The sequence below is a fragment of the Plectropomus leopardus genome, chromosome 20, assembly GCF_008729295.1.
Source record: "Plectropomus leopardus isolate mb chromosome 20, YSFRI_Pleo_2.0, whole genome shotgun sequence".
NCBI classification, from domain to species: domain Eukaryota; kingdom Metazoa; phylum Chordata; class Actinopteri; order Perciformes; family Serranidae; genus Plectropomus; species Plectropomus leopardus.
The window spans coordinates 9663140-9689142 of record NC_056482.1 but is presented as its reverse complement, the minus strand read 5'-3'; the positions used below and the strand labels follow the sequence as shown (position 1 = coordinate 9689142).

Below are 26003 nucleotides of genomic sequence, written 5' to 3'. Positions count from 1 at the left end.
GTAGACAAAAGCACTCACGGGGGAACCAGGGAATCACAATTACTTTGCATGACAATCAATGCAAATGTGACTGAGAAAGTTGTGTGTGCCAAATTGGCCATTGTATCTAATTGGTGTCACTGTGGCATCCATCCGACAGATTCACTTCACCGCTCCACACGTGAGCGACTGATGGGGCTGAATAATATTGCATTTTGATCAAAATGTACATAAACAAAACTGGTTGGGCAGCTCATAAAAAGCAGGACAAGCATAAATTTTCTGGATATGTTGTCGTTTTCTTGTGCATCATTATGCTAATAGTGTAATGATATTTCCTTGTACTTTATGAGAAAAAAACACATTGATTGTAGTAGAATATCTGAGCAAGTTTGTACTAACACTGGTAATTATCCAAAGCAAATGTTTTGCAGCAAAGTGCATTTTCCCACGCACAGCCTAATAAATCACTGCAAAAATAGCCTGCACCTGCTTTGACATGGTAACCTTGTCAGTTGTCAGTTGTAGCTAAATAGACAGAAAGCTTCTTTAACTGATATGAACTTTACCTCTTTCTCTCAAGAACCACAAAATGCTAGCCATATATCACTGTCATCATTGTTTTCATATTTGATATATTGCTATTGAGTCACATTTATGGCTTTTTTGTTGTTTGGTCAAAAATCCAAATATTTCCTGTGTTGCATTTGTATTACTTCAAAACAGGTGTGCACTTTTGTGTTTGCAAAATGGTTTAAAGGGGGGAGAACACTTCTTTATTATTATTGTTTTCAATAAATCCCATGAAAAGACCAAAACAATTAATGTAATATAAAATACATGCCTGTTTGACCAAAGCCTGATATAGCTTATTCCTCTGTGCAACAGAGCTAAAAAAAAACAAAAAAAACAATTGAAAACACATCAATCATATATACTGTATCTTCCTGGTGCTCTAAATACCCAGAGCATCAAATGTGTATAAATCCACGGCTGAAAATAGTCCACAATAAATGCACAATTCATTCCTGATTGCATAAAATGTATGAAAAACGACCATTTTTCCAGAATTATTTTGAATTTTTAAAGAATTAAACTATATATCTTGGGGGGCTTTTTTCAGGCTTGAAGCTGAGTTGCTTCTGACTCTTGAAAAACCGACGCACGCCCCTGGCAATCACACACAGTGGACACACCAACACGTCGATACTCTGTCTCTCACTCTGAATTAAATCCGTTATTTTAACAGCCGCTGTGAGGGGTTGTTACACGGAGGACTTCAGGTTGATAGGATAAACGTGTCTCGTGTCTTGCAGACGAAGTATTTTGGAGGGACAGTGCTTTTCCACCGGCTGGAGAACTCGCACGTGCGAATGTAAGCGAGCTGCACGTTTAGCAGCCGATCAGTGCGTCGTTTCGTTTTGTTGACAAATGACATCTTTGGGAATCTGTTGCGCGTCACATACTGAGGATGAAATGACTTCTTGGATGTGATTCCTGCGCTGAGAGGTGAGCTGAAGCTTCCTCTTTTTTCACGTTTTAGTCATAAACGGACCAAACGCGCAAATAGCTTAGATATAAATGTCGGTATGCTTGCAAATATGGTGCTGTGAATGGCAGAGTTGATCAATTGTGTCCACACAGTGTGAGGTGTAATTAATGGGAGCTGTGAGGCTCAAGTCAATAGCGGGTGGTGGCTAATCACTGGATCAGAAGGGCACGAGCCTGGGCTGTTAAAAGACAGGACTGGCTTCCTGCACACAAATCACAATATGGGTTAAAACTTTAATGAACTGAATGTGAGAGAGAGAGCTTTAATTAGGCATCCTTACTGTTACTGCAGGCACAACATTGATGGATTCATTTTGAATGGTGTATTAACTGCGTTGGCTGTAATGAAGCAACAGTATGCTTTTTACAAAATTGTGTAAACTATTACTTTTCAAACTTGGCAGATCTTGACCTTGATTTTTACTTAAACAGCAAATGTCGTGATTGCCCTGTTAACTACTACATTCATGCCATTAATTCTGTTTGATTAAGAGCTGCAACTAATACTTATTTTCATTATCAATGAATCTGCTGAAAATGCTCTCAATCATGCTCTAGGTAACATTGTCAATGCATTGTTATATACAGCAAATAGTACCTCAGTCCAGGGGGGACTTGGCTTTGGAACTGGAGGGTTGCTTGTTCAAATCCCCGTAAGGACCAATCACTGAGAGTGGACTGGAGAGGTTCCAGGTCATGCTCCATGGCACTGCCGCTGTTCCCTTGAGCAGGGCACCAAACCCCAAACTGCTAGGGGCACCTGTCGATCTCTTTGGCTCTTAACATCTCTCCATCAGTGAATGTGTATAGGTCCTCTTTGTGCTTGTGTGTGTATTTTGGGTTTGTGGATATGTATTTTTTTAAGAAAAGTGGGAAAAAAATCCTTCAAGGGACTAAAAAGGAACCCTTTCTTTACACTACTATAGAACAGATACAATCTAATCTTCACATTTAAAAAGTTGGGCTGAGAGAACATTTGTCAGTTTTGCTTGAAATCATCCAATAGATTTGTTAAATAATCACTTCTGCTCCAACGGTAGTCATGATATTGGAGCAGTTGGGAGAATGGTGAAAATTTGCAATAAAAATAACATTAAGGTTAAAACAAGGCAATATTCATAAATTTAAAGACTACCAGATATTTAAATTTGTCACCACCTGGTTTCCTTGAACAGGACAGAGAGTAAGGTTTTGCAGATAAAAAAAAAAAACACACTACATCACTACCTGCTTATATGTGCCTTTATGCCTGTGAGTAAATACAATTCTAGAAACAAGCTGTTATGGATCTCTCCATGAGGTGAAGCTACACACTTTAACTAGTGCAGGGTGCAACTCTTATTGGTGCTGAGGAAATTACATTATTATTATGCCATAAGAAAACAGACATATTGGCTGCTTTTATTGACTTTTGGTTTATTACTGTAGCATTGTCTGTGTTTGTAAAGTGGATAAACATGGTGAACATATACTGTGCCACGCAGGGCAAACACTGGCATCTGCTGCCTAATGGGATCTCATTAGGACTGACAGGGAGCATCAATATCACTGTCAAAGTCTGGCTCCAGATCCAGCTGTCCTGGGTTCTGTTGTTCATATGTGGATACATTTTTCAGATTATAATGCTGACAACAAGAGTTGCTGTTTTTTTTTTGGGGGGGGGGGGGGGGGGGGGGGGTTCTTTTTAATTGGTGTTAAAGAGCAACAAGTCTGTAAACTGAAACCTGCATAAGTGGCTTATTGACAGTCAGTTAGAACGTGACTCTTAAAGCTAATCCCATTGCATTGTTGGCAGATGCTTTTGTCCAAAGCAATTTACATTTTACATTTAATAAAGTTACATGTAAAAAGTACATTTAAACCACACAGGAAGAAGAGCTTGTTATCATCCACAATTGGGAATTTATTTATTTCAAATAAGTAACTTTAGAGAATTCAACCCTTTAAAGCAAACTGATTTCTTTAAAAAAAAAATAGGATAACGGCAATGTGCAACATAAAAAAGATAAAGAAATTGGTAAAAACGGGAGCTGGATGAAAAACAGAAAAGTACCTGAAAATGACTAAAACTAAATAAGCAAGCAAAAAGAAAAACAAAACAACAACAAGGAAATAACCTGGGAAAAGGGCTTTAAAATTATAATAATTTTGTTACATAATTTAAAATACGTAATTCTGATTTTTACAAATGCAGTTTTTCCCTTTTTCTTTTTTTCCATATACATTTTCCCTAGCTTTTTTTTATCCTTGGATGCAGAAATTTAATCACCCTTTTGGTTTGTATCAGAAAAAGTACAATTATTTGCGTTGTTTCAAGTCATTAGTTCTCACTAGGACTGTGTAAACCTGATCCCTTAGTGTGCCTGTCATTTTGTGTTGCTGCAGTCTATAAATATTTTTTGCATGCAACACACAGATCTCATCCCTGGCCACAATCAATGGAGCAGGATCCCTGGTGGTCAAAGTCATGAATAATTCATTGGTTGTGTGACACACCATTTGTCTCTTAATAGCTCATCTCTTTTTGTAATAGAGCAGGTGCATCCCTGTGAAATGACATGAGTTGTTTGTTTGTTTGTTTCATCTCAGTGAAGCTGAAGTGGAGCAGTACAAATGGGTTGTGTTGTCATAGTAATCGCTGCAACCAGATTTGTTGTATGAAACGGGTCCAGACCCTGCACTCCAGTCTGTCTGGTATCACATGGCAGTAGAGTGCTCGTGGCCATTATCCACAAGTTGAATCCGGATAGCCGAGCCGGCCTCTAATGGAACATGCACTTCTTCTGCCCAGAGATATAAACATTTCTTTTGATTTATCACTGCGGCTAAAAAGACTGTGTGTATGTGTCCAAAACTGCCCTATTTTTCTAAAGACACCTACCAGTTAGGTTCAGGTAAATCACTGTGTCATCCAAGCACATTTGAAGTCGTTGCTATGTTGGTTACCAGGAGGTCACACTCTGCTCAGAGCTTTCACTTTTAAGTCAACTTTTATTCAAAAATGTCTTTTTTTCATTTGGATGTTTGGGCTTCACTGAGCAGAATGATGTATGTTCAGAGTTTAACATCAGAAGGATGGTTTTAATTCATCAGCTGAACGGGGAAAGTTTCTCCTTTAAAATCAGACTTTGATGATTTTGTAACAACAACTAGTGCGGGAGCCGATCAAAGTTCAGTATGCAACTTGCACAAGAAAGTTGAAACCAGCGGCGCACATCAAGCAGTGACCTCCGGGGCTAAAGAAGTGAGGCAGACGTGGCAAAACCTGCAGTTCCTCCAACGGCCACTTGAGGCTCCAAAAGAGAGTAAATCCCCATAGACCCCTAAATGAAAATGCCCAGCTTTACAGCGGAAATAAACATGCTTACAGCCTCTCCCAAACACAGTTTTGGTCTCTATAGCTAATTTCAACATATATGAAAACTGTACAGGGGGTACATTTTTATATAACTCACCCATTTAATTTTATTGAGGCCTACAGTTATTAATAATTAAAATCGCATTGTATTTCCCCCATCACATGTATGCTCAGGGAAACCTGGACTTCACTGTCAGCCCACTTGTCTGTTTCTTTCCATGTTTGTCAGTATGAAGTGTTTGTTTTTGTGTGTTGTAAATTGTTTACAATGCTAACAGTTTTTTTTAAATAGCAGTTGCAGTTTGAGCAGTTACTCTCTGCTTGTGTCATTCACTGTTCTTCTTGTGCTAGGAGAGCACATACTCTGAAATAGGAGTTCAAAAAGTGCCTCAAAATAAGGTTCTAAGAACTATCATTGTTCCTCGTTCTTGCCATGCAGGCACAATAAAAAGGGCCATTCTTAAAACTAGGTTCTCAGAACTATGAAATAGTTCCTATGATCCGGAAATGCCTCCAGACATGATCACTTCTGGCTCCAAAAATCCAAAAAAAGGCAAACTCAAGGCTTCAAAATGGGAGTCCACAAACCACTGGGTGACGTCGTGGTGGCTAGGTCGGTTGTTTGTGTACAGTCTATGGCATGCATACACTGAGAAAGGACTTCTCATGTTAAGGAGGGCAGGAGACACTTTGCGTCTGGTAGTTAGACTTTGTCTGCTCTCTACTGGATATTTGAATTGTGAGTGTGTCTGTCTTTTATTTGCACAGGGGGAGACAGAGAGCGGATGACAGCCAACCATGAGACCTACCTTCTTATGGCCAGCACCCAGAATGACATGGAGGATTGGGTGAAGACGATCCGCAGGGTCATCTGGGCTCCTTTTGGTGGAGGTCAGTCAACACACACATTGTTTTTTAATGTAATGTAATGTAAATGAGAGACAGTTTGGTGTTCATTTGGATGACGTTTTTAAAGTGCTGAGGGATAGATAAGTCAATCACCACCATCTCTGCGAAGTGCTTTTGAGCAAGGACGTAAAACGGCTGACTGTGGTCTGATTTCAGTTACAAATTGCGTCTTTTATATTGCAGACTGTGTTTAACTAAGAAATGAAAGTACAAACTTTAGTTGTGTGCCATGACAATAGTGTAACCTAAATCCATTTGTGGGGGCACGACAGAGACAAGACTTAGCAGTGATTATCTCCACCGAGCCAAGCCTGGAGGGGATCATGCTTTGTGTGTGTGTGTGTGTGTGTGTGTGTGTTGATCTGTCTGTCTTCACCTAATCTTGCAAACTACTGGACCAATCAGCCTAATATTTTTTGTGCACATTTATGAGTGTATGCTCAAGGACCTCTCACAGTTGTGGTGATTCACAGTTGTTGAAAAGCCTGTTTCATGCCATCACTGACTGCTGACCCCTCACTCCTCTTAACTGGCCAGTCCAGGCTGCAAGTTTTTGTACTTTGTTTTGTAGTAATTTACTTGGCTAAACACAGCAAGCCTAACGGCCTGTTTGAGGCAACATTTTGGCCTTCATTGTGGCTCAGTCTTCCTTGCCGCTAAGATGACTGTAAGGGAGTAGGGAGGGGACAGTTACACCGGGCTGTTTCCGCGGTCTGCCTGCCACCCAGTTTTGTTCCATCCTCCACACAGCATCATACCGTACTGGGAGCATTTCAGAAGCAAAATGACATAAATCAAAGATATGCGGCTGTGGCATGTCTTCTGGAATTACAAGAATTGTCTGAGGTGGGCGTAATCTGCTTGGGCAGGTAGCTACAGTCTACAAAGTGGACTATCTGAAATTTTGTGATTTCATAATCAGTTGTTTTTTTCATTTTTGCATTTTGCATAATAACTTTTAAGTACTTTATCTAAATCAGATCTAAAACTGGCATGTTTCAAGAGTCTGTTGGCAGATATAGCAACAGGTTGCTCCATCTTTTACTCCATATTGTGGGCATCCCGCCACATGTTGGTTGCCTCACTACAAATACTTGACCTTACTATGATGAGATGCATTAACAGCTTTAGTCCTAGCAATATTTTCAGCTACTTGATTTGTACCACTTGAATCTCTGCTCTTGTGTCAGGGTCATTTTTCTGCATATCTGTTTTCCCCTCCTATCCAGCTCATTCGTGTTAATAAACAAAAGGAATCAACATGTTAAAATTGCATCGCATGTGTAGAAAAACGGCCAAACAATGGTGATGTAGTAATTATCAGATACGCTGTGACGCATACGAAGTGCATGATGTTATAATTGTTCTTATGAAGTTGTTCTTGGGATCAGTGTGATGATTACCGAGCATCCTGCTGCGCAGCTTCGGCTAGTTATTGACTTAACTGGCAGACATTGGCCTACATTGTGAATGAGCGGGGCACAAGTGCGGCATTTGAGACCGGACAGGCAGTTGAGGCAGCTCTCTGTGTCACAGTGAATAGATGAGGCTGAGCTGGCCCCTCTGTTTTCAGTGCAGGGAGTTTGATGTCTATTGCAGTTGACTGCTCTTCAAAAGGACGAGCCATTTGTCAAAGATGCCACAAGAAAGGTGGCTCCAAGTTGGAGCGGAGCCGGGCTTTCACACACACATAAACGGAACACACACACATTTTCTGGGCTTTCACATTTTGCAGTTGCAGCAGAGGCTAACTGAGCCCCGATTGGCTGGTCAGCGTCCCTGAAGTGTGATTAGGAATTTCTGGTCAGAGAGTGACAGAGACGGGAGCTCCCAAAACGAAGCCTGTGTGTGACCCACAGAAGAGTTTGCTGTCATGTTGTGTTGAACACTCAGTATGATGTTGATTTAATCACTGGTCAGCCTGAACAAACAGTTGGACTAGAGAAAGTTTGAGGACAGACCACTGAGAAATGTGCAGCTGTGGTCTCTCCATCTGGATCTTTGGAGATTTATTTCATGGTAATTACAAACTTTTTTTTTTTCACTTTTTTTTAAGAGTTTGCAGTTTAATTTGAACTATTGGTGCTGTTGGGTTAATGCTATGTAGGAAATTAAAAAGGCTATCCTTCATACTATTTATGTTTTTTTTTTTTATTTCCAGCCATGTTCTATATAGCTTATGTGGGAGAATTTCCACACTGTTTTATTTTGTTTTGGACTGAAAAGGTCACCGCAGACAACTTCCTCCAACCACGTTTACATTTTTCACGTGTCATGTTTCAGTCTGGCATAAACAGCATTAGTCAGCCAATGTTTTTAGCCTAATTTTAGTTCAGTGTAACACCACAGTTAGAGGTACGTCACAGAAAAATTTGATGTTTTGCTGCTTTCTGCTGGTGGTTCAGATTTCCCATGCTGTATATAACTTGCCGAGATTTGTATAATCTGTATATTAGGTGTGTAAGAAAATATCAAAACACTTGAGTATTGCGATATTGTGTCGTGATACTGTATTGATTCTCAAAAACACTACTGATTTTTAATCCAGAGTCTCCATGTAAAGATTTTTGATCATAACATGTGCATTTGCTTATCTATGGTTTAAAATGCAGCTGGACAGAGAAATCTCACCTGCATGTGCACATCTTTCCTCCTTGACTACCTGAACACAAAAAATGGTTTTAAGTTTCAATTAATATAAAGGGTCTGTTGAACTGAAAAACTGCCATTTTCATCTCTTTAAGGGTCATTGTCACTGATAGTGATCATAGTAATTGTGTTATACCATACACCATGAATCCATGATATTTTCCGAGACGGTTACCGTACTAAATCTCAAACTGTTGCAACCCTAGCCAGATTCTTGCCAAAACGCAGCCCTATGTATACAGTGGAAGCTGTTTTGTTTCATTTTATAGCTCCATGAATATGTAACATTTAGTTAAGTATGAAATGTGTAAATATCGGGATCATTTTGCATATTTAAAGAACATTCATCGACCAAAACCACAGAAAAAAAAATCAAAGACAAGAGAGAGGAGATGCCCCAAAAAAGGGTAAAATCAGACAGTTGGTCCGTTTAATACGCATACTACCATACTGCTCAGTATGCCAGAAAGAGATTTAGTATGTCCCTCTACATAGAGTATCAAATGCAGTTTGCCAAAAATACCAGGATGTCCAGCTGCATCCGGTTGCATTTTGCAGAATGTAAGCCAGCATGCCTTTCTGGCTATTCTGACCACAGTATGAGCAATTCATCACATCAGCTGAGCTGCAGACAGATGATAGCTCATTAAAAAACTGGCAGAAGCTACCGTGATAATAATGATCAATCAGTCACAACTTAAAAGTTACACGTACATACATTGCAAGGTAATAAGAGTAGAGCTGTCGAGGTTGACCTCTGTCTCTGGCGAACTTGGTGAACTGCATTAAGTGATAACATTAAAATCTGCTGCATTCAAAATACTTTATCTTTTTACTTAAAATTTGGCGCTGCGAATTGTGATTGATATACTTAGGTCAAAAGTTCACAGTGCAATGTTATGACGAAGTAGTATGTCTTAATTGTATGCATACTCCATGCAACATATGTAGATGTTTGTGTATGTACTGAAAATAAAAATAAAAAGTACATGTACGCTTTTCGGAACACAGCACAGGTTGTGACTGGACCTCTATCCCCTGTGTGTGTGTGTGTGTGTGTGTGTGTGTGTGTGTGTGTGTGTGTGTGTGTGTGTGTGTGTGTGTGTGTGTGTGTGTTTGTGTGTGTGTGTAGACATTAGTGCGTGTGCAGCAGTCGGCCGTGTAGCTAACAGAACCTGAGAGTGCTGAAGGAACCTGCTGAGTGTTTGTAGAGTGGAAGAGTCCCTCTCACGTGCGGAGGTCTTTGTGATCGTGGTACAAGCCAGCAAACATACATATAAACACACACACACACTCCACATAAGCTGGCGCACACGCACAGTTACATGTGACCCAGGAAAACATTCCTAGACTCATGACCAGAACGTCTGGAGGGATGACCTCCTTTTCATCCAGTCACTTTTTCTCATTTGTTCTCTGATGCTCGTTTCGACGCGTGAGGATATTTATTGTGGAGCTTCATTTATATTTTACTCCGTTACAAGAATTGGGAAATGGATACACAGTTTCAAATGTTTCTTGGGAATCTGTGACCGTTCACTTGTTTTGTCTTATTTGGGTTGCTGTAAAGATTGAAGTGGAAAAGTCTCTGAAGCGACTGACCCAGAGGAGAAAGACAAGAACACAAGACAAGCTTTGTTGCCAGTGAAAGATGATTAAAAAAACATTTTCAGAGAGATGGAAATGAAGACAGTTTGACTGACCTACTGTCAAACTGATGCATCTCTTTTATTTCTGCTTTGTTTCTGTTTTGCTATCTGTCATAACTGCAAAAACGGAGGCTGTTTTTTGGAAAATGCTAGATTGCAGACACTTTAAATTCTGCACCTCCGGTGTTTTATCTTACCACAAATATATTAATAGGCGTTTCTTACGGAAGCTTACAAATTGTGTCAGTTTGAAGAGAGGTGAGTATGAAAACAAAGTAATTTGCATCTATTGAAAAATGTATTTAAGTATTTGCACCTGTTACTAGAATAACTTCATTCTGGATTGGTGTGATGCTCCTGTATAAAACAGTGATTTAAACTGCAATCTATACATATTAACAGCAGTTGAGTTTTAAGCCACTTCTTGCTGTGTCAAATGCTGCCAGAAGCACGAGGATAAGCTCGGTTTAATTCAGTCACCGTACGGTACCTTGTCGTACCACGTGTATGCATGTGTGTGAGTAGCCTCTGTCTGTCTCTGGAGACCGGAAAAGTATGCAGATCCAAATCTCTCAGGAAGGCTGCCTTAATCCCCTCTTGTGTTGCATCCACATGAGACGGCTGCAAATGGAAATCAGTCCCTTTTTTTTTTCGTTTTACAGCGACTGCCTCAGACAATAGGCGAGAGGTACTCAGCAGGAAGTTAGAGATTTGATCATCAGACTAAGGCATTGTGGGTGTACATATTTTTTGCCATGACTGTCTAGCCAGCCTTATCAGAAGTCTTTTTTTTCAATCGATTTAACGCCTCTCTTTGATGTGCTTTAAGCTGCAGATGCACCTAAAAATTGCACCTTTTACTTTATTAGAAAAGGTTAAATAGTATAGATGGTTAAATAGTGGTAATATTTTAAAGGATAAACCATAATTATGGAATTATGCCCTTAATGTTGTAGCTGTGAGAAATAAAAGTTCTTCTCAGGGCATTTATTAAACTGCTAAAAACTAATCTCTGTGCATCAAAATGATATATTAAGAAGTTGTTTTTTTTCCCATGAAAAATGCCTTAAAATTAGCAGATGAGGTGACTAGTCACATTTTGCAACCATGGAGCACCTGTGCAGCTTGCAGATATCATTAATATATGCACTGGAGAGATCTGAGTTTGTTTCCAGCTCACAGTGAATAAATCTTCACGTTTAATGTTGCCATTATAAAAGTTTTTTTATGAAACGTTTTGCTAACTGCTAACTATTAAGCAGCAAAAACATTCACACTTAAGGCCCGAGAGTGAAACTGAGCTTGCAAAATACTGATGTGTAGTTGCACCTGCATCTCCTCTGATACCCCTTGTTTCACAAGTAAACAGGATTGTTTCTTTTAGGTTTGTGACGTCACAAACCGTGGAACTCAGAATGTGTTTTTTTGAGACTTTCATTGGTACGCCGCAGTTCCACTGTGAAAATGCTCAGCTATGGTTTTGACTACTTATCTTGCTCATAATGTCTTTTTGGCTTATAAATGAAAACAATATGGACATGTTAACAAGGTTAAAAACTAGATTTTAACTGGAGGGGGGTCTTTAAAATCCCTGAAGACACTGTTCTCAGCTTCTTCGATATGGTGAACTCACTCACCGCTCCCTGCATTTAAATGCTTATTCTTCATTTAAAAATAAACAAATAAAAGCTTGATCGTTTTGAATACATGTTGAAATAGGGGAAAAAATAGATCTCCCAATGCTGATTTCTCACAGTGGTAGTAATGTATCAATTTTTATCATGAAACATTTCATCTTGTGTTTCAGGGATCTTTGGTCAGAAGTTAGAGGAAACTGTACGCTATGAGCGGCGGTTTGGGAACAAGCTGGCCCCTATGCTGGTCGAGCAGTGTGTGGATTTCATCCGGCAGTGGGGCCTTCGGGAGGAGGGCCTATTCAGGCTGCCGGGACAGGCCAACCTGGTCAAAGAGCTGCAGGATGCTTTCGACTGTGGAGAAAAACCCTCCTTTGATTGGTAAGAAAACAGTAAGCATACCGGCTGCTTGGATTTCCTCAGTGCATTTTAATGTGAAGCTGATATGTTGAGACTGTTGACTGGTCTAGCACAGCACCTCTGGAACCGCATGGCTGCTCTTGTTGGCCTGAATCCCTCCAGATGTTTACAAAAAATGACAGTGGATTTGCTGGCAGAGTTTTGTTGTATCCAGTCGGAGAGACTTTGACACAACAACGAGTTAAAGAGGTTTTCAGTATTCAGTTTGTAACATAACCCTGTATTAGATAGCAGAGACATAAGGAAGGATCCCTTGTGACAAACCAGCGATCCCAGAAAAAAATCTGAAAATTAAAAAAACAACGTAACTCTGGTTAACAAACAAAAGGGTGTTACCTGTTTTCTTTCTGAACAGGTTGTAAGTTTAAAAACATACTTTCTGCGTGTATATGCTGCACATATATGATTACTCAAAGAATGAAGGCTGAATGATTTATTTGATGTCAGATTTGCAACCAATCAGCCTAATATTTTGAGTGCACATTTATGACTGTATGCTCATGGACCTTGGAGTTGCGGTGACTCGTAATTGTTCATTCTTCTTTACTGGTGAGGTTAGGTGAGTCCTCAACAAAATCTTAAAGCAAAAGCACAAAAAAAAACATATGTCTGGAAACTGGCAGCGCTAAAAACAAGAAGCCTTACCATCTGTTGCAGGTACATTTTGGCTCAGAAACTTACATCCATAGAAAAAGTTTGGTCTCATTTTTTAAACTGGAGTATCTGCAGATTTATTCTAACCCCACATGTAATAATTCACCAAAGTTAGATACTAAACTTGAAGGGAAAAAACAGTTTTGTCATCTTTGTAGCCATTTTGACTGTAAGGGAACCTGGAGGGACAATTCAGTCAGGCTCAGCTGTGTCACAGTATTGTTTAGAGTGGCTATGGTCAGTTACGGTAGCTGCACTACCAAGATCTGCACTTTATTGGGTACGCTTTTCTAGTCTTACTTGTAATAATACAAATCTTCAACTTTTGAACTCTATGGTTAACTAACAGATAGTTAAAACATATTTTATCTTCACACTGAAGGATAAAAAAAAATGTATATTTTAAAGTCATCCTCCAATTTATTGTGTTCCTCCCTTTCCTCGTTTGATATCATCGTAAAACAAAGCATTACTAAACAGTGATTTAATGTCTTTTTTCAAAGCAGACTCTTTGATGTGTCAGAGCAGGAAAAGCACAGATGTAATTAATCGGGTTAAGAAGGAATGCATTCCATTTAGATGCGTTAGTTTTCAGGATGCTGCTGTTGAGACTCTCCGAAACACACGAAATGTTCAGGTTATTATGCTAAACAAAAATTTAAACGCTTTTATTTAAACTCCCGTTTGTTTCATAAGTTAAAATAAAAGATCTTCGACTTTTTCTTTGCGCACAAGAGGCTTATCTCTCTCAATTTTTGAGCAAACATTTGTTATAATCTGTGTTAGTGAGCACTTCTCCTTTGGTAAGGTCACTCTCCCAGCTGACAGGTATCAAGATGCTGATTAAACCTCCTGATTACCACACAGGTGCATGCTGGGCTGGTCTCAATAAAAGGCCACTCTAAAATGCCCTGGGGCTACAGTCTGCCTTCATGTTGTGTGGTGTTCAGGTGGCTGAACTGAGTATAATGCAACAACCTTCATCCATAACTCAAGATGACAGAGAAATACTGAAGTGATGGAACAAACCACGTCCACATCTCTTCTTCTCTGTCCTCTTTCACCCCCCACCATCTCTTCTGATGAAAGATAAATAAATAAAAACCTGGATATGACTGTCAGGATCTACAGGCCATACATCAACATCTTACCACTTCCTAGAAACACAGGCTATAAAATCACACCATCATGTCAGCTGCAACACACACGTTAGATATTTTACAATTATTTAGAAAAAGGCGACATTCCTGCTAAGATATTTACATGGTAAAATTCTACCATTCCACACTAATCTTCCCGTTTACATGCAGCCGAGCATATTCTGATTAACGTCAGTTTTTCTCCATGCCTTCCTCTTTCATGTCTCCAACATGCTTCCTGAAGAGTTTGGTGTTATAATATTTGCACACATCCAAAAACCTGTTGATATCCAAGTCGCTGACATTGTTTTAAAGTTGTTGTGTTTCTCCTTTCGATCAGAAATATTGGCTTTTCTTTTGGGTTTGCGTCACTTCTCTACAGCCTTGCAAACTGTTGGCTTGTTCATCATCAACAAACCATTATTTATTCAGGGGAAATTGACGGAGCATTGAGCTCTTTACAGCAATGCCCTGAATTCACATTCAGTGGGCTTAAATGATATATAATACATGATAGCAAACACACTAAAATGTTGACAAAGTCCATAAAAACAAATAACTGGCAGCAATGCCTTTCAAGAATTATACACAGTGATGAAAATGGTTAAAAAAGTTAAAGAAAATGAATGAAGAAGACATAACAACAGCAATAAAAACAATAAAATTTAGAAAGTGGAAGGTTTGTGTACAACCAGCACATAGCTGACAAGCAAAAAGCTGTGTGTGTCGCAAAGCAGTAAAACGCTAATGAGACAGAAACTACCTCTTGTTATGACAGTTCAAAATTCAAAATTCCCAGTGGTCTGAAAGATGTCCTATTGGACTGAAAGCCCATTTCTGTAACAAACAGTTATCCTAAAAACGAATGTCCATTGCTTCAAGGCCCCATTTTTCTGAAAATACACACTCCCTGCACTTAAGTAATTCAGTCGCCAGAAAAATGTTGGCATTGCACCTTTCTGTAAACCATGGATATGTTACATTTGTTGACAACGCTGTGGTGAATGTGCAGTTATGTTTAGGAACCAAAACACTTATGTAAGGTTAGGAAAAAGTTTATGTTTCAGCTGATGACACCTGTGTTTTGTGGCACTAAAGTCACTGGAAAGCAAGGACTGGTCATTAAAAACAGTGAATCGGTGACTTAAACGCAGCTGAGGATCTGAAACTAACTGCGGGGAGTGGAGTGTGCATTTTTCTAGAAATGAGACTTCAGAGCAGTCTGAGTTTGTTTTTAGAATAACAGGCTGTCAGAGACATTGGTTTTGGGTCCAATGGGACATTTTTCAAACTAATGGGGTTTCAGAGTTTTGGCCTGTTGTACATGTCCAAAGAATGCTCCTAAAACCTGAAAATATTGAGATATCCCACATGTCTTCACAGGAAAAAGATTCATTCGGACTAAGGCCTAATTCTGAATATCCAAACAGAACATGCTGTGCATATTTCAGAATACTGTCAAATTTGAAATAATTGTGGAATATTAGTGTCGATGTAAACGTAGTTATACACATCTCCGCCCTTCTACATTTGCTGTAACACAGCTCATGTCACACAGTGGCAACAGCTTCACCCTCCTTTGTCTCTACTGTTGTCCGTTTTTTGTTCCTGTCCGTCACCTTGTCGGTTCCCTCGTTAGCCCTGTAACCTCCTGCCTGTCTCACCAGCTGCCCCTCGTTGGCTTGTTAGTGTCTCTGAGCCTCCAGTGTGGATCCTTGGCTCATCATCTTGGCTGCCCCAGTGTTGCCCCTCTGTTGCTTTCAGTGTTACCTGTATGTCTTCATGTTGCTTATGTTCTGCTTTCTGTCTGTAGTTTGCTAAAAATTAATAATTCAGCCACATAAAATTCTAGTTTGCCATTAAACATTTCGCTTTCTCTATGGATTAAACAAATAAAATATATGGTATTAATCAGTGAGCTGCAGAGGTTGTGAGCGTCGGACAGAGCCATGCTAGATGTCTCCCCATTTCCAGTCTCTGTGCTAAGATATGTAAAATGACTTATGCCCATAGTGTCACATTTAACCCTTTGATACTTGAGAAAATTGGCTTGATTTCTTTGAAACACATGGGATGAGGGCAACTTAAGAAGAAATAGCCAAAAAATAGCAAAAAATAAATAAATAAGATAAAAATCTACAAGAAAACTACTTAAAAATAAGCAAAAGACAAAACAAAATGACCTCAGAAAATGAAAAGAAAAAGAAATTGTCACATTTTACTAATTTTTGGTATTTTGCAGGACAATTCTTGCCATGTTGCTCATTATCTTTTAACTATGTTTTTGTAAGAAATCAAACCAATTTTCTCAGGTTTCAGAGGGTTAAATGCTAGTGAAAGGTATCTGAATGCGGCTAAAGAAACTGGTGTTGATCCAACTGAACCAAAAAGAGTTGCATCAGTCTTATTTCTTTTCATAATGCCAAACCACAAATAAGTATATTTCTCTAAATGTCAAACCATGTCTTTAAACATTACATTTAATTTGTGGTGTTTCACATATACAGTGATCTATGTTTTCGGGCACTTAGGGTATTAACATTATTTTTCCTCCTGATTATGCCCATCCCCAACAGTCTTCTTGTTGCAGTAGTCATCATGGTGATGATTTGTGTTTCCCTCCATGTCATGTACCCATAATAAATTCTAACAACCCTCCCCCATCTCTGTCTCCGTCTGCCCTTTATTTCCTGCAGTAACACAGACGTGCACACAGTAGCCTCTCTACTGAAGCTGTATCTCAGAGAGCTGCCCGAGCCCGTTGTCCCCTTCCACAAGTATGATGACTTTCTGGCCTGTGCCAAGCTCCTCAGCAAAGATGATGAAATGGTAAGAAAGAGTGCTTGACGAGTTTCTTTTACCTGTTTCGTACATATTTTATTACTCTACATAAAGTTTTTCAAGTGATATATCAAAGGGTGAGAGTGCTGAAAAGTCCTACTCCATGGAATGAAAGGGTAAGTTTGGTGTTTCTCAACCTGGACCCTAGTTTCCCATGTTTTTGTATCTTAATGATTAATTGTAACGAGTTCTGAAAGCTGTCCAGTATTGAGTGAGATCGCTGCAAAACAGGCTGCACGGTAGCCAATCAGGGCATTATGGGGACAGCACATTTTTGTCTAAAAAAAAAGTGCGTGAGATCCTTTTGTTTAACCAGAAACAGCTCTGAAATCACTATCACCAAACCTATCAGACTCAGTTTTAATTAACAGCAACTTTATCAATATAAACACACTTCATTCAAAGTCCACAGAACCAAAATAAACCTATAAAAGCCATATTGGGTATTTCAACAAATACCAATTCTGGTAAATGTGAAAACATGCAGGCTATATAATGGCTAAAATTACAGTTTATTGAAATGGAGCCTGGTGGGTTTGGCAATGGTGATTTTGGGGCATTTTCTGGTTAAACAAAAAGGATGTTACTCTTACAAAAAGGTCGACCTCTGTAGAGACTCTTTCCATAATGTTGACACTTGAATGATAATCTGAGCCTGTTGGTGGGAAAAACAAGTACTTTCAGTGGACGTAAATTCATGGTGCACAAATGCCCTGAGTGGTTACTTTGCAGTCTGTTTTGCAGCGGTCTCTCTCTGTACTGGACCAATTTCAAAAATTGTTGTTCCCATTAGTCATTTAGATAGAAAAACATCAGAAAACACGGTTCAGGCGGAAAAATATTCACATACTCTGCTCCGCTGTTTCTCAGACACTGACTTTGTTGTGCTTGTCTTGATTTCTAACTTCTAATAGGATGTTTTCCACACAATATAGATAATGCTTCACAGCAGGGGACAAGTCATTATATTCCCTAAACTGTCCAAAACATCTTTCTCTCTTCTTCACTCAAGAGTCTGAGTTTATGCCTGTGTGTGTCCCAGTGATCGGGTGTTTTTTTGTATTTAAGTTTAACATCTCAAGCATGGATCAGAGCAGCCCTTTTTAACCTCTGGGGGTTTTGAACTGAAGAAGGATCACTGTGAGCCGAATCCACGATATTCCTGAAACAAAAGTTAACAGATTGATCATGGATTGCAGCAGGTTTTTGGCTGTTAGTAAATCTGTGAGTTCACTTCTGGTTAAACAATGCTGATGATACAAATATATAGAAAGAATGTCAATCATCACACTGTTTAATAACTTTTTATTTCCTTTTTTTTGCATTTTGCATTTGGAAAAAACAATGACATGGATTTTCACAGGAGATAAAATCCTCATAAATACAAAAACACGTTTCGTCTGATTGTAGAGCATGTACATTTGTGGGAGTACATCTAGAAAGTGATGGGAATTTGAGACTCTTGTTTTTAGATGAAAAAAAATTCTTCTTTTTCCTCTAAAAATAAATATCCTAACATTTTTTTAATGAGCCTGCTGAGCTGTTGATTGAAGTATTGTTTCTCTCATCAGTGTTCTTTAAAAGTCCCCAATCATATTTTTAAGTGTGTGGTTAATTTATTTATTTATTTTTGTCTTTTTCATTGATTTCTTTTATGCTCTCTTTTGTGTGTTAGTGATTGAAATTACCTCCATAATTTGCAGGGTATGAAGGAGCTGAAAAAGCTTGTGGAAAATCTACCTCCAGTGAACTACAACCTTCTCAAGTACATCTGCAGGTATTCATTTATTGTCAAAGAGGGTTTTTTAAATAATAATTATTACTAAACAATCAGAAATTGACATTTTCTTTTACCAGATTTCTAGATGAAGTCCAGTCATATTCAGGAGTGAATAAAATGAGCGTCCAAAACTTGGCTACAGTCTTTGGGCCAAATATCTTGAGGCCGAAAGTTGAGGATCCAGTCGCTATTATGGAAGGTCAGTACTCTCGCTGGTTGCATTCTGTTCAGCATAATTGAATGAGCATTTTCAGGCTGTTCTAGTGCACTGTTCATACGCACACCCACCAAAAGTAGCATTATATGAGCTACTCAACATTGCTTAATCAGGAGCTAGCAGTTCAAGTTTAAACCGCATAATGACTAAAATCACGTGACCAATGTGATGATGGTGGTAAAGAGGGAAAGTCTGTGTAAGGAGGCAGGTGAGGTTGTGGATAGGTCAAACAAACACAGGACTTTTCCCTAGGAAACTGGTATTTGGGACCGTAACCTAAACCTAACCTATGTAACACAACCATGTTTCCTTTCAACGTAACATTATGATGACGTTTTTTTTCCAAAACCAAATCTACATAACTTTAACTTGCCTAAACGAAATCTACATAACCTTACTTGCCTGAACCTAACCTACGAAACTTTAAGTACATAAGTTGCATATATAATGTTACAACACCATTCTTGGAGCGCTAATTCCTAGGATACTATATAGTTGATTTTTTTAAGACATCATACGAACACTTGTATGAGGGTATGTTTACATTTTAAAAGTAAAGATAATGATTTGTGGTCTTGTGTTTTCAGGCACTGTTCTGGTCCAGCAGCTCATGGCCGTTTTGATTGGCCGCCACGATGTGCTCTTTCCCCTGAGTGAGGACAGCCCCTCGGCCCTCGAGCTCGTCAACAACAACAACGTCGAGCTACAACGGCGACAAGCCAGCACAACTACCTCCGCCGTCACTACAGCGTCTCAGAACACCGAGAACAACAACACACAGGTGGTGCGGCAGTGTGTTTGGGAAACACCTGAATCTCCTTCGCACCGCCAACATTTAGACAACAGTGGCTCCCCGCGACCGGCAAGCCCTCGCAATGGTGTCATAGGACGTTTTGACGTCACCCGCAGTCCACCACTGACTGTTAAAAAGAACCCTGCTTTTAGTAAAGGCAGTGGGATTGTAACAAACGGCTCTTTCAGCTCCTCACCATCTTCAGACCCCTGTCAGGAAAAGAGCCAGACTTTGAGTGGTGGTGGGAGTTTACCATTGCGGCGCAATGGGGCGCTTAAGGGCTCTGGTACAAAAATGGGCACCAGTGGCGTGACGAGTGGAAGCAGCTCTGGAGGGAATGGAGTTGTGCGCATGGGAATTTCTGGTACCGATGTGGTCACAGGGAACAGCCGCAATGGTCTTTGGGTACCAAACGGCTGCGTCACATTACGAGAAAGCAACAAAACGCGTGATTGCTCAAGCGGGGATCAAATAACAAATCAGAACCGTCTGTCCACGTATGACAATGTCCAGTTAAACCATCAGAACCTGCAGCAGAACCACGTCACCAGCATGTGTCTTAACAGCAGCTGCGAGGACAAGCAGAGCGTAGACAGCGCAACCTGGTCCACGTCCTCATGTGAAATCTCTCTCCCTGACAACTCCACTTCCTGTCGCTCCTCCACCACCACCTGCCCCGAACAGGACTTCTACGGAGGTCACTATGAAGACCTGGATGGAGCAGCACAGGACAATGAGCCTCCCCAGACTGGTGGAGGAGGAGACGGCGAGGGCAGAAACAGCAACAGAGACGGAAGTGGAGACGGAGCAGGGAGGAGCAGTCGGGGCACCAGCAGTAGTGATAATAGTGATGGTTACACTGTTGGTAACGGACCCGGCAGTCACAGCGCTCTGCACAGTTTGGTGGCCAGTCTTAAACAGGAGATGAACAAGCAGAAGAGCGAGTACGAGGCCAGGATAAAGAGGTAAAGTCCCATCTCTAAGAAATAGCATTTTTTATTTTATTGACATTAGAAGGAACTTGCTAAAGATAAATAAACATGGCTCCTTGTTTTACCTGTCGTGCCGTTTATCAATCTAGATTGTCTTGGTGTGAGTTGCCAAGTGTTGCCAAGTGAGAAATCGGCCGTAGAGAACAAAACATAACATTTCAAAGGCAGTATAATGCAAAGGGAAATGTGCTAGAAAAGTTGTGCGGTGGAGAATGTGTTAAATTGTATATATATATATCGTATAATTTCACCCTAGTGTTTATGTGTTTTTGTTTACATTTTAGCCAACATCATAGCAAAAAAAAACAGCAGCGTTTAGCAGTATATTGACTGTTGAGGAATAACCTTTTATTAGACTGTGCCAATGTACTGAGGTGCAGTTTTTATTAACAAAGTCTTGTCTAACAAAGTCCATGTCCTTGTTTTGTTGTGTGGTTTTATTTTATTTCTGTTTTAATTATGTGGCATATTTTGGAACAAAAGGGGATCATTTGGTAAAATACTGAATTTGTGATACTGATCTTAGGTGCTTACCTTGAAACTATAATAGTAATAATGCTTGTAATGTTATGCTATTATATTTTCGTTTTATCTGTGGCATAAATGGGCTTGAATGATTTCTCGGACAGTATACCAAAAGTAGTCATTGTGACAGGCCTAATAAGAAAGCAAGACTGGATGTGGTTTTATGTACAGAATATCCTGTATGATGTAAAAGCAGTGAAGCACAAAAGCTGAAGTGTCATTTGTCAAGCTTAATGAAAATGAAAATGAACTGCAGCTGACCCTTACTGTTTGGTGAATGCTCTCTCTCCTCCTAACTCTGCGTTAAACCTCCTTTTGCAGCTTGGAGCAGCGTAACCTGGAGCTGGAGACGGAGATGGTGAGCCTCCACGAAGAGCTGGACCAGGAGAGGAAGAAATACACCATGGCTGAGATCAAACTGCGCAACGCTGAGCGAGCCAAGGACGACGCTGAGCGGCGAAATCAGATGCTGCAGAAAGAAATGGAACAGTTTTTCTCCACGTTCAGTGACCTCACTGCGACTGGCAACACCCCAGCTGCCGACCCCCGCCGACCAGATCGTAACAACGCCATCTGGATACAGTGAGGGAAGACTGGAAATGGTTTAGTATACGATGATGAACATTGAGAGGGCTCCAAACAGGATTTGGCGGCTGGTTTTTTGAGGGAAAGTTGGAAAGTTACAAAAAGGTTAATGGCATGTTTTAACTTAAGAAATAGGAGGTGTAGGGCTAATGCAAGCCACCTGTATAAATGTGAGCATCACCTGGAGTGATGCCAGACTGACATTATCTGTAAATACAGCATTATTTAAACGGCTTACGGACTCTCTAACTTACACAGAAACTGTGCTGGTGGTCACTCATCTGACTACAAAGAGGAGTAAAGGCACAGTACGCCGCAGTCTTTGACGATAGATTAGTGTTGTAGCTGTTAGAGCCTCATTGGAGGAGAGGCAAAAAAGGTTGTGGTCAGCAAAAAAATAAAACCTTGGACCTGAAAACACGAAAATGACACAAAAATGCCTCCTTTCTTAAGTCACTTTTAAAAATCTAACCAAAAACATCTTGTTTCATGTTATTCTGTATCGTGTACATAGAGGGAAACAATGCAGAAAAACATGTGTCATATGTATGTAAAAAGAAACATAAATGTTTATCTGATATTTAAGCAAAGCTATCAATGTGCGATATTTTCTATTAAGATTTCTCCTTGCACTTGTGTCTGTTTAGTCTTTGCAAGGCGGTACTGAATGTTCTGTCGGTCAATGTGTGCACCATTTAAATTGGACAATATACTTTATTATGTGCCTGTGCTTATGTGCTGTTTCATTTACCCCCATGACCAAAAAAAGAGCCTGTACTGTAAATATTTTCTAGATAATCGTAAACACTACTTGTTAGCCTGCTCTGTGGTTTGATGCGGATGGATTCGGCACGTATTGTATTGATTAAAGAATGTTTTGTAGCTTGTAAAGATACATTTTAAAATTTGCACGTTGTGTCATTGGCATAAATCCCTGATAAAATGCAACACCTATTCTGAAAATGTTGGGACACTGTGTTATACATAAATAGAAACAAAATGCAATGATTTTCAAATCCTTTTTTAAACTATTTTCATTTGCATAAAGTCCAAAGACAAGATACTCAATGTTCAAACTGATAACTGAATTGTTTTATGTAAAATATACTTTTATTCTGAATTTGATTCCTGCAACCCACTCCAAAAAGTTGTAACAGGACTACCAAAAGACCTGGAGAGTTGTGGAATGCCAACAATGCCAGTGCTACACCAGTTTAGAACCTTACACAGGTAAACTGTATTTGGAAATCATGATTTTATGTCCTCAAAGTTAAAGAGAAAAAAGACTATTTTGATTATTACCAGTGCAAAGTTCAAAAGCCAGCATCTGTGCTGGTATAGAGTTGTGTTGTGCCCATGGCATGACTAACTGAGACATCTGTACAGGCATCATGTATGGTGAAAGGTTCATACAGGTTTTGGAGCAACATATGCTGCCATCCAGACGATTTTCTTATTTTTAGGGACATCCCTGCTTATTCCAACAAGACAATGAAACACATTGTGCACATTTTACAACAGGGTGTCTTCATAGTAAAAGAGTGTGGGTACTAGACTGTCCTGCCTGTAGTCCAGACCTGTCTCCACTGAAAATATGTGGTGCACTTTGAAACACATAATAAAACTTTGGAGACTCTGGCTTGTTGAGGAACCGAAGTCCTAAATTAAGCAAAAATGGGTAAGAATTTAACTTTCATAACTTCAACTATTAGTGTCCTCAGTTCTCAAATGCTCTCTGAATGTCATTAAATGAAAAAGTGATGCAACACAGTGTCAAACATGCTCTTGTCCCACAGAACACGTTGCAGGCATCCAATTCAGAATGAGTATATTTACAATAAAAAGAATAAAGTTTATCAGACTAACCATAATAATAACCATTAATATCTTGTATTTGGATAGTAAAGTAGGTCAAAATGGATTTATAAATCATTCACACAGCATCTCTACTTTTTTCTAAATTGGGTTTGGAAGAATATCTGTAGAAAATTATGAATTCCAGCTCCCCATTATCAGATGTGTAGCTGCTGTCATGTTATGAATGCTATTGGGAATTACAGTCTGAGCATACCAGATGCCAGATTTAAAAACACTCTCTTGTCATCTTCTGACAATTTATTCACCTGACACAACTGGTTTTCCTCTTAAAGTAGCTCAGAATAACAACCTACCTACAGCAGCACTGAGCTGTGTTTGTGGGTCATAATGTGAAAAAAAATGTGGATTACAGCATCAAGTGTGTCAACATTGGGGACATAGATAGCAAGCGTTGTGTGTGCATGATGGTGCATGAGTCCATGCTGGGCCGGTGTACAATAAGTCAATGTCTGCAAAGTGACTGCATATTGATGAAGTCTTTATGAGTGAACTTATGTAGCTTTAAGCCAAATGTAAACACACAATGTGGATTCACTGATGGGTACAAAACATCTGACCCGAGCTGGACTTCTTTTCCTCTGAAGACCAGGTCCAATTTAAAAACCTGCTGCTGGCCAATGCAGGACATCTGGAATGTGCACATGGAGAGGAGAGAAAAAAGTGCCTGAACAGCTGAAGGAGGGAAAAGGAGCCTGCGCTTCTCATTTTGCACCCTTCACCGGGAAGTAATAGGCTTAAGTCGAGCTGACAGTGGCACCTCGTTCTGTGAATTCCACACAAAAGAGCAGATTATGGACACAGGGCAGGAGGGACAGCAGGACTGGGGTAGTGGAATATTTTCATGACATGATACTTGATACACAAAAGGACTTAAAAAAAAAAGACTTAATATGAATAAAAATGCATTTTCATGTGATACTTTCTTTGTTGTTTACTTTCAAAGCAACTCTTTTAAGGTTGCAACTTTTTTAACGGGTGTGGAGAAAACAGAGTTAGTCCCATATTAAATGCATGAGTTGATATTAGGGCTGGCACCAGTTACTATTTTCATTGTAGATTGTTTTGATTAATGAATTAATGGTTTCATTTAAATGTATGCAAATTTATAGTGATATAAAAGGGACAAAGGCTGCAGATCCTCACACTGGAGAAGTTTGACTAGATATCACTTTTTTTTTTTTTTTACATTTAATGATTGTTGTGGGTTCATTTCCAAGTGAATCCTGTGTGATAATTAATAAGGCTGTTTGGTGTGAGATAATCCTCTCATATGAGAATATGTGAGTGTAATCAGCCCAAATATTTTTATAACAAACAGTCCACAAAAGCTAAAGGAAGACAACTAAACCACATGTCTTAGGATCCCTTTTTACTAGAGAAAAAGTGATGATAGAGACAGATAATAAGACTTCATCATGTTATGAATCATTTTGTATCTCAGTATTGATGTATTGTAATTGTAATTCTAATATATTGTATGTACTTCTGAAAAATGCATCACATACAAGACATGAATGTCGGCTTATTTAGAAAATGTCCACCAATTCTAAATACTTAAATATATTAATGCAAAAAGTCCTACAAAAATCCAGTATTGTCAAAAGTAGAGCAGCTCAGGGACATGCTACCTTGCTTACAATTGCCTAAAATACAACCAGGGAAAGTTACCACCAACTACTTGCGATTCCTTAAGTACTTAAGAACAGTACAGTACTTAGGTACTGAACTTATGTTGTTTAGGTTTGTATAAACTTAAGAATATATACGCAACACTTTTGTTTTTGCTCCCATTTTTCATAGATTTAACTTCAGTGTCTAAGACTTTTATGCACATAAAAAAATATTTATTCCTCTCAAATTTCTGTTGCAAATTTGTTAAAATGTCCATGTTATTGAGCACTTCTCCTTGTTCAAGATCCATCCACTCACAGATGCCACAGGTGTAACACATCAAGATGCTGATTAAACAGCATGATTACTACACAGGTGTTCTTTATGATACTTGTACTCCACTACATGTTACAGGCAAGTATTGTACCTTTTACCACCCCACATTTATTTTGAAGCTTTAGCTACTTTGCAGATTCAGATTATTTATTCAAAATATGAATCAACTAATACATTATGATTTATTGTTATGGATTCATCTACCCAGCAGTATACAAAGTTTTTGTATTTCAATTTGTGGTGTTAAATTATGGAATAGATTAAAAACAGAGTTAAAGCAATGCTCAAACATGAAACAGTTTTTAAAAAGTTTATTAAGATATGATTTTTTGTAGATACATGGGCAAAACGGGGGGTATTATTATTAGTATTATTATTATTATCTTTTTTCTCTATTTTCTGCATTTTTTGTCCTTTTTCTAAATAACAATGTAAACATGTTGCACATAGAATATTACATAGAAACTTATTTTTGTAAAAAATGGAAGCAAAGCATTTTAGCA

General features: G+C 39.1%; 1 protein-coding gene across 4 annotated transcripts in view; it reads left to right on the top strand.

The window, feature by feature from the left end:
* The window catches only part of arhgap24 (Rho GTPase activating protein 24), a 94276-nt gene extending 69862 nt beyond the window's left edge, over window positions 1–24414 (top strand). For 3 of the 4 annotated variants that reach the window (XM_042509460.1, XM_042509462.1, XM_042509461.1), the window contains 7 exons: window positions 5657–5779; window positions 11903–12110; window positions 16639–16771; window positions 18487–18560; window positions 18641–18762; window positions 19368–20538; window positions 21412–24414. In XM_042509460.1, coding sequence (XP_042365394.1) covers window positions 5657–5779; window positions 11903–12110; window positions 16639–16771; window positions 18487–18560; window positions 18641–18762; window positions 19368–20538; window positions 21412–21676 — 2096 coding nt within the window. In that variant the 3' untranslated portion in view covers window positions 21677–24414. Of the gene's footprint in view, window positions 1–1216; window positions 1489–5656; window positions 5780–11902; window positions 12111–16638; window positions 16772–18486; window positions 18561–18640; window positions 18763–19367; window positions 20539–21411 lie in introns of those variants that run through there. The other variant, XM_042509463.1, reaches the window with a different exon arrangement.
* Window positions 24415–26003: the final 1589 nt, after the last annotated feature.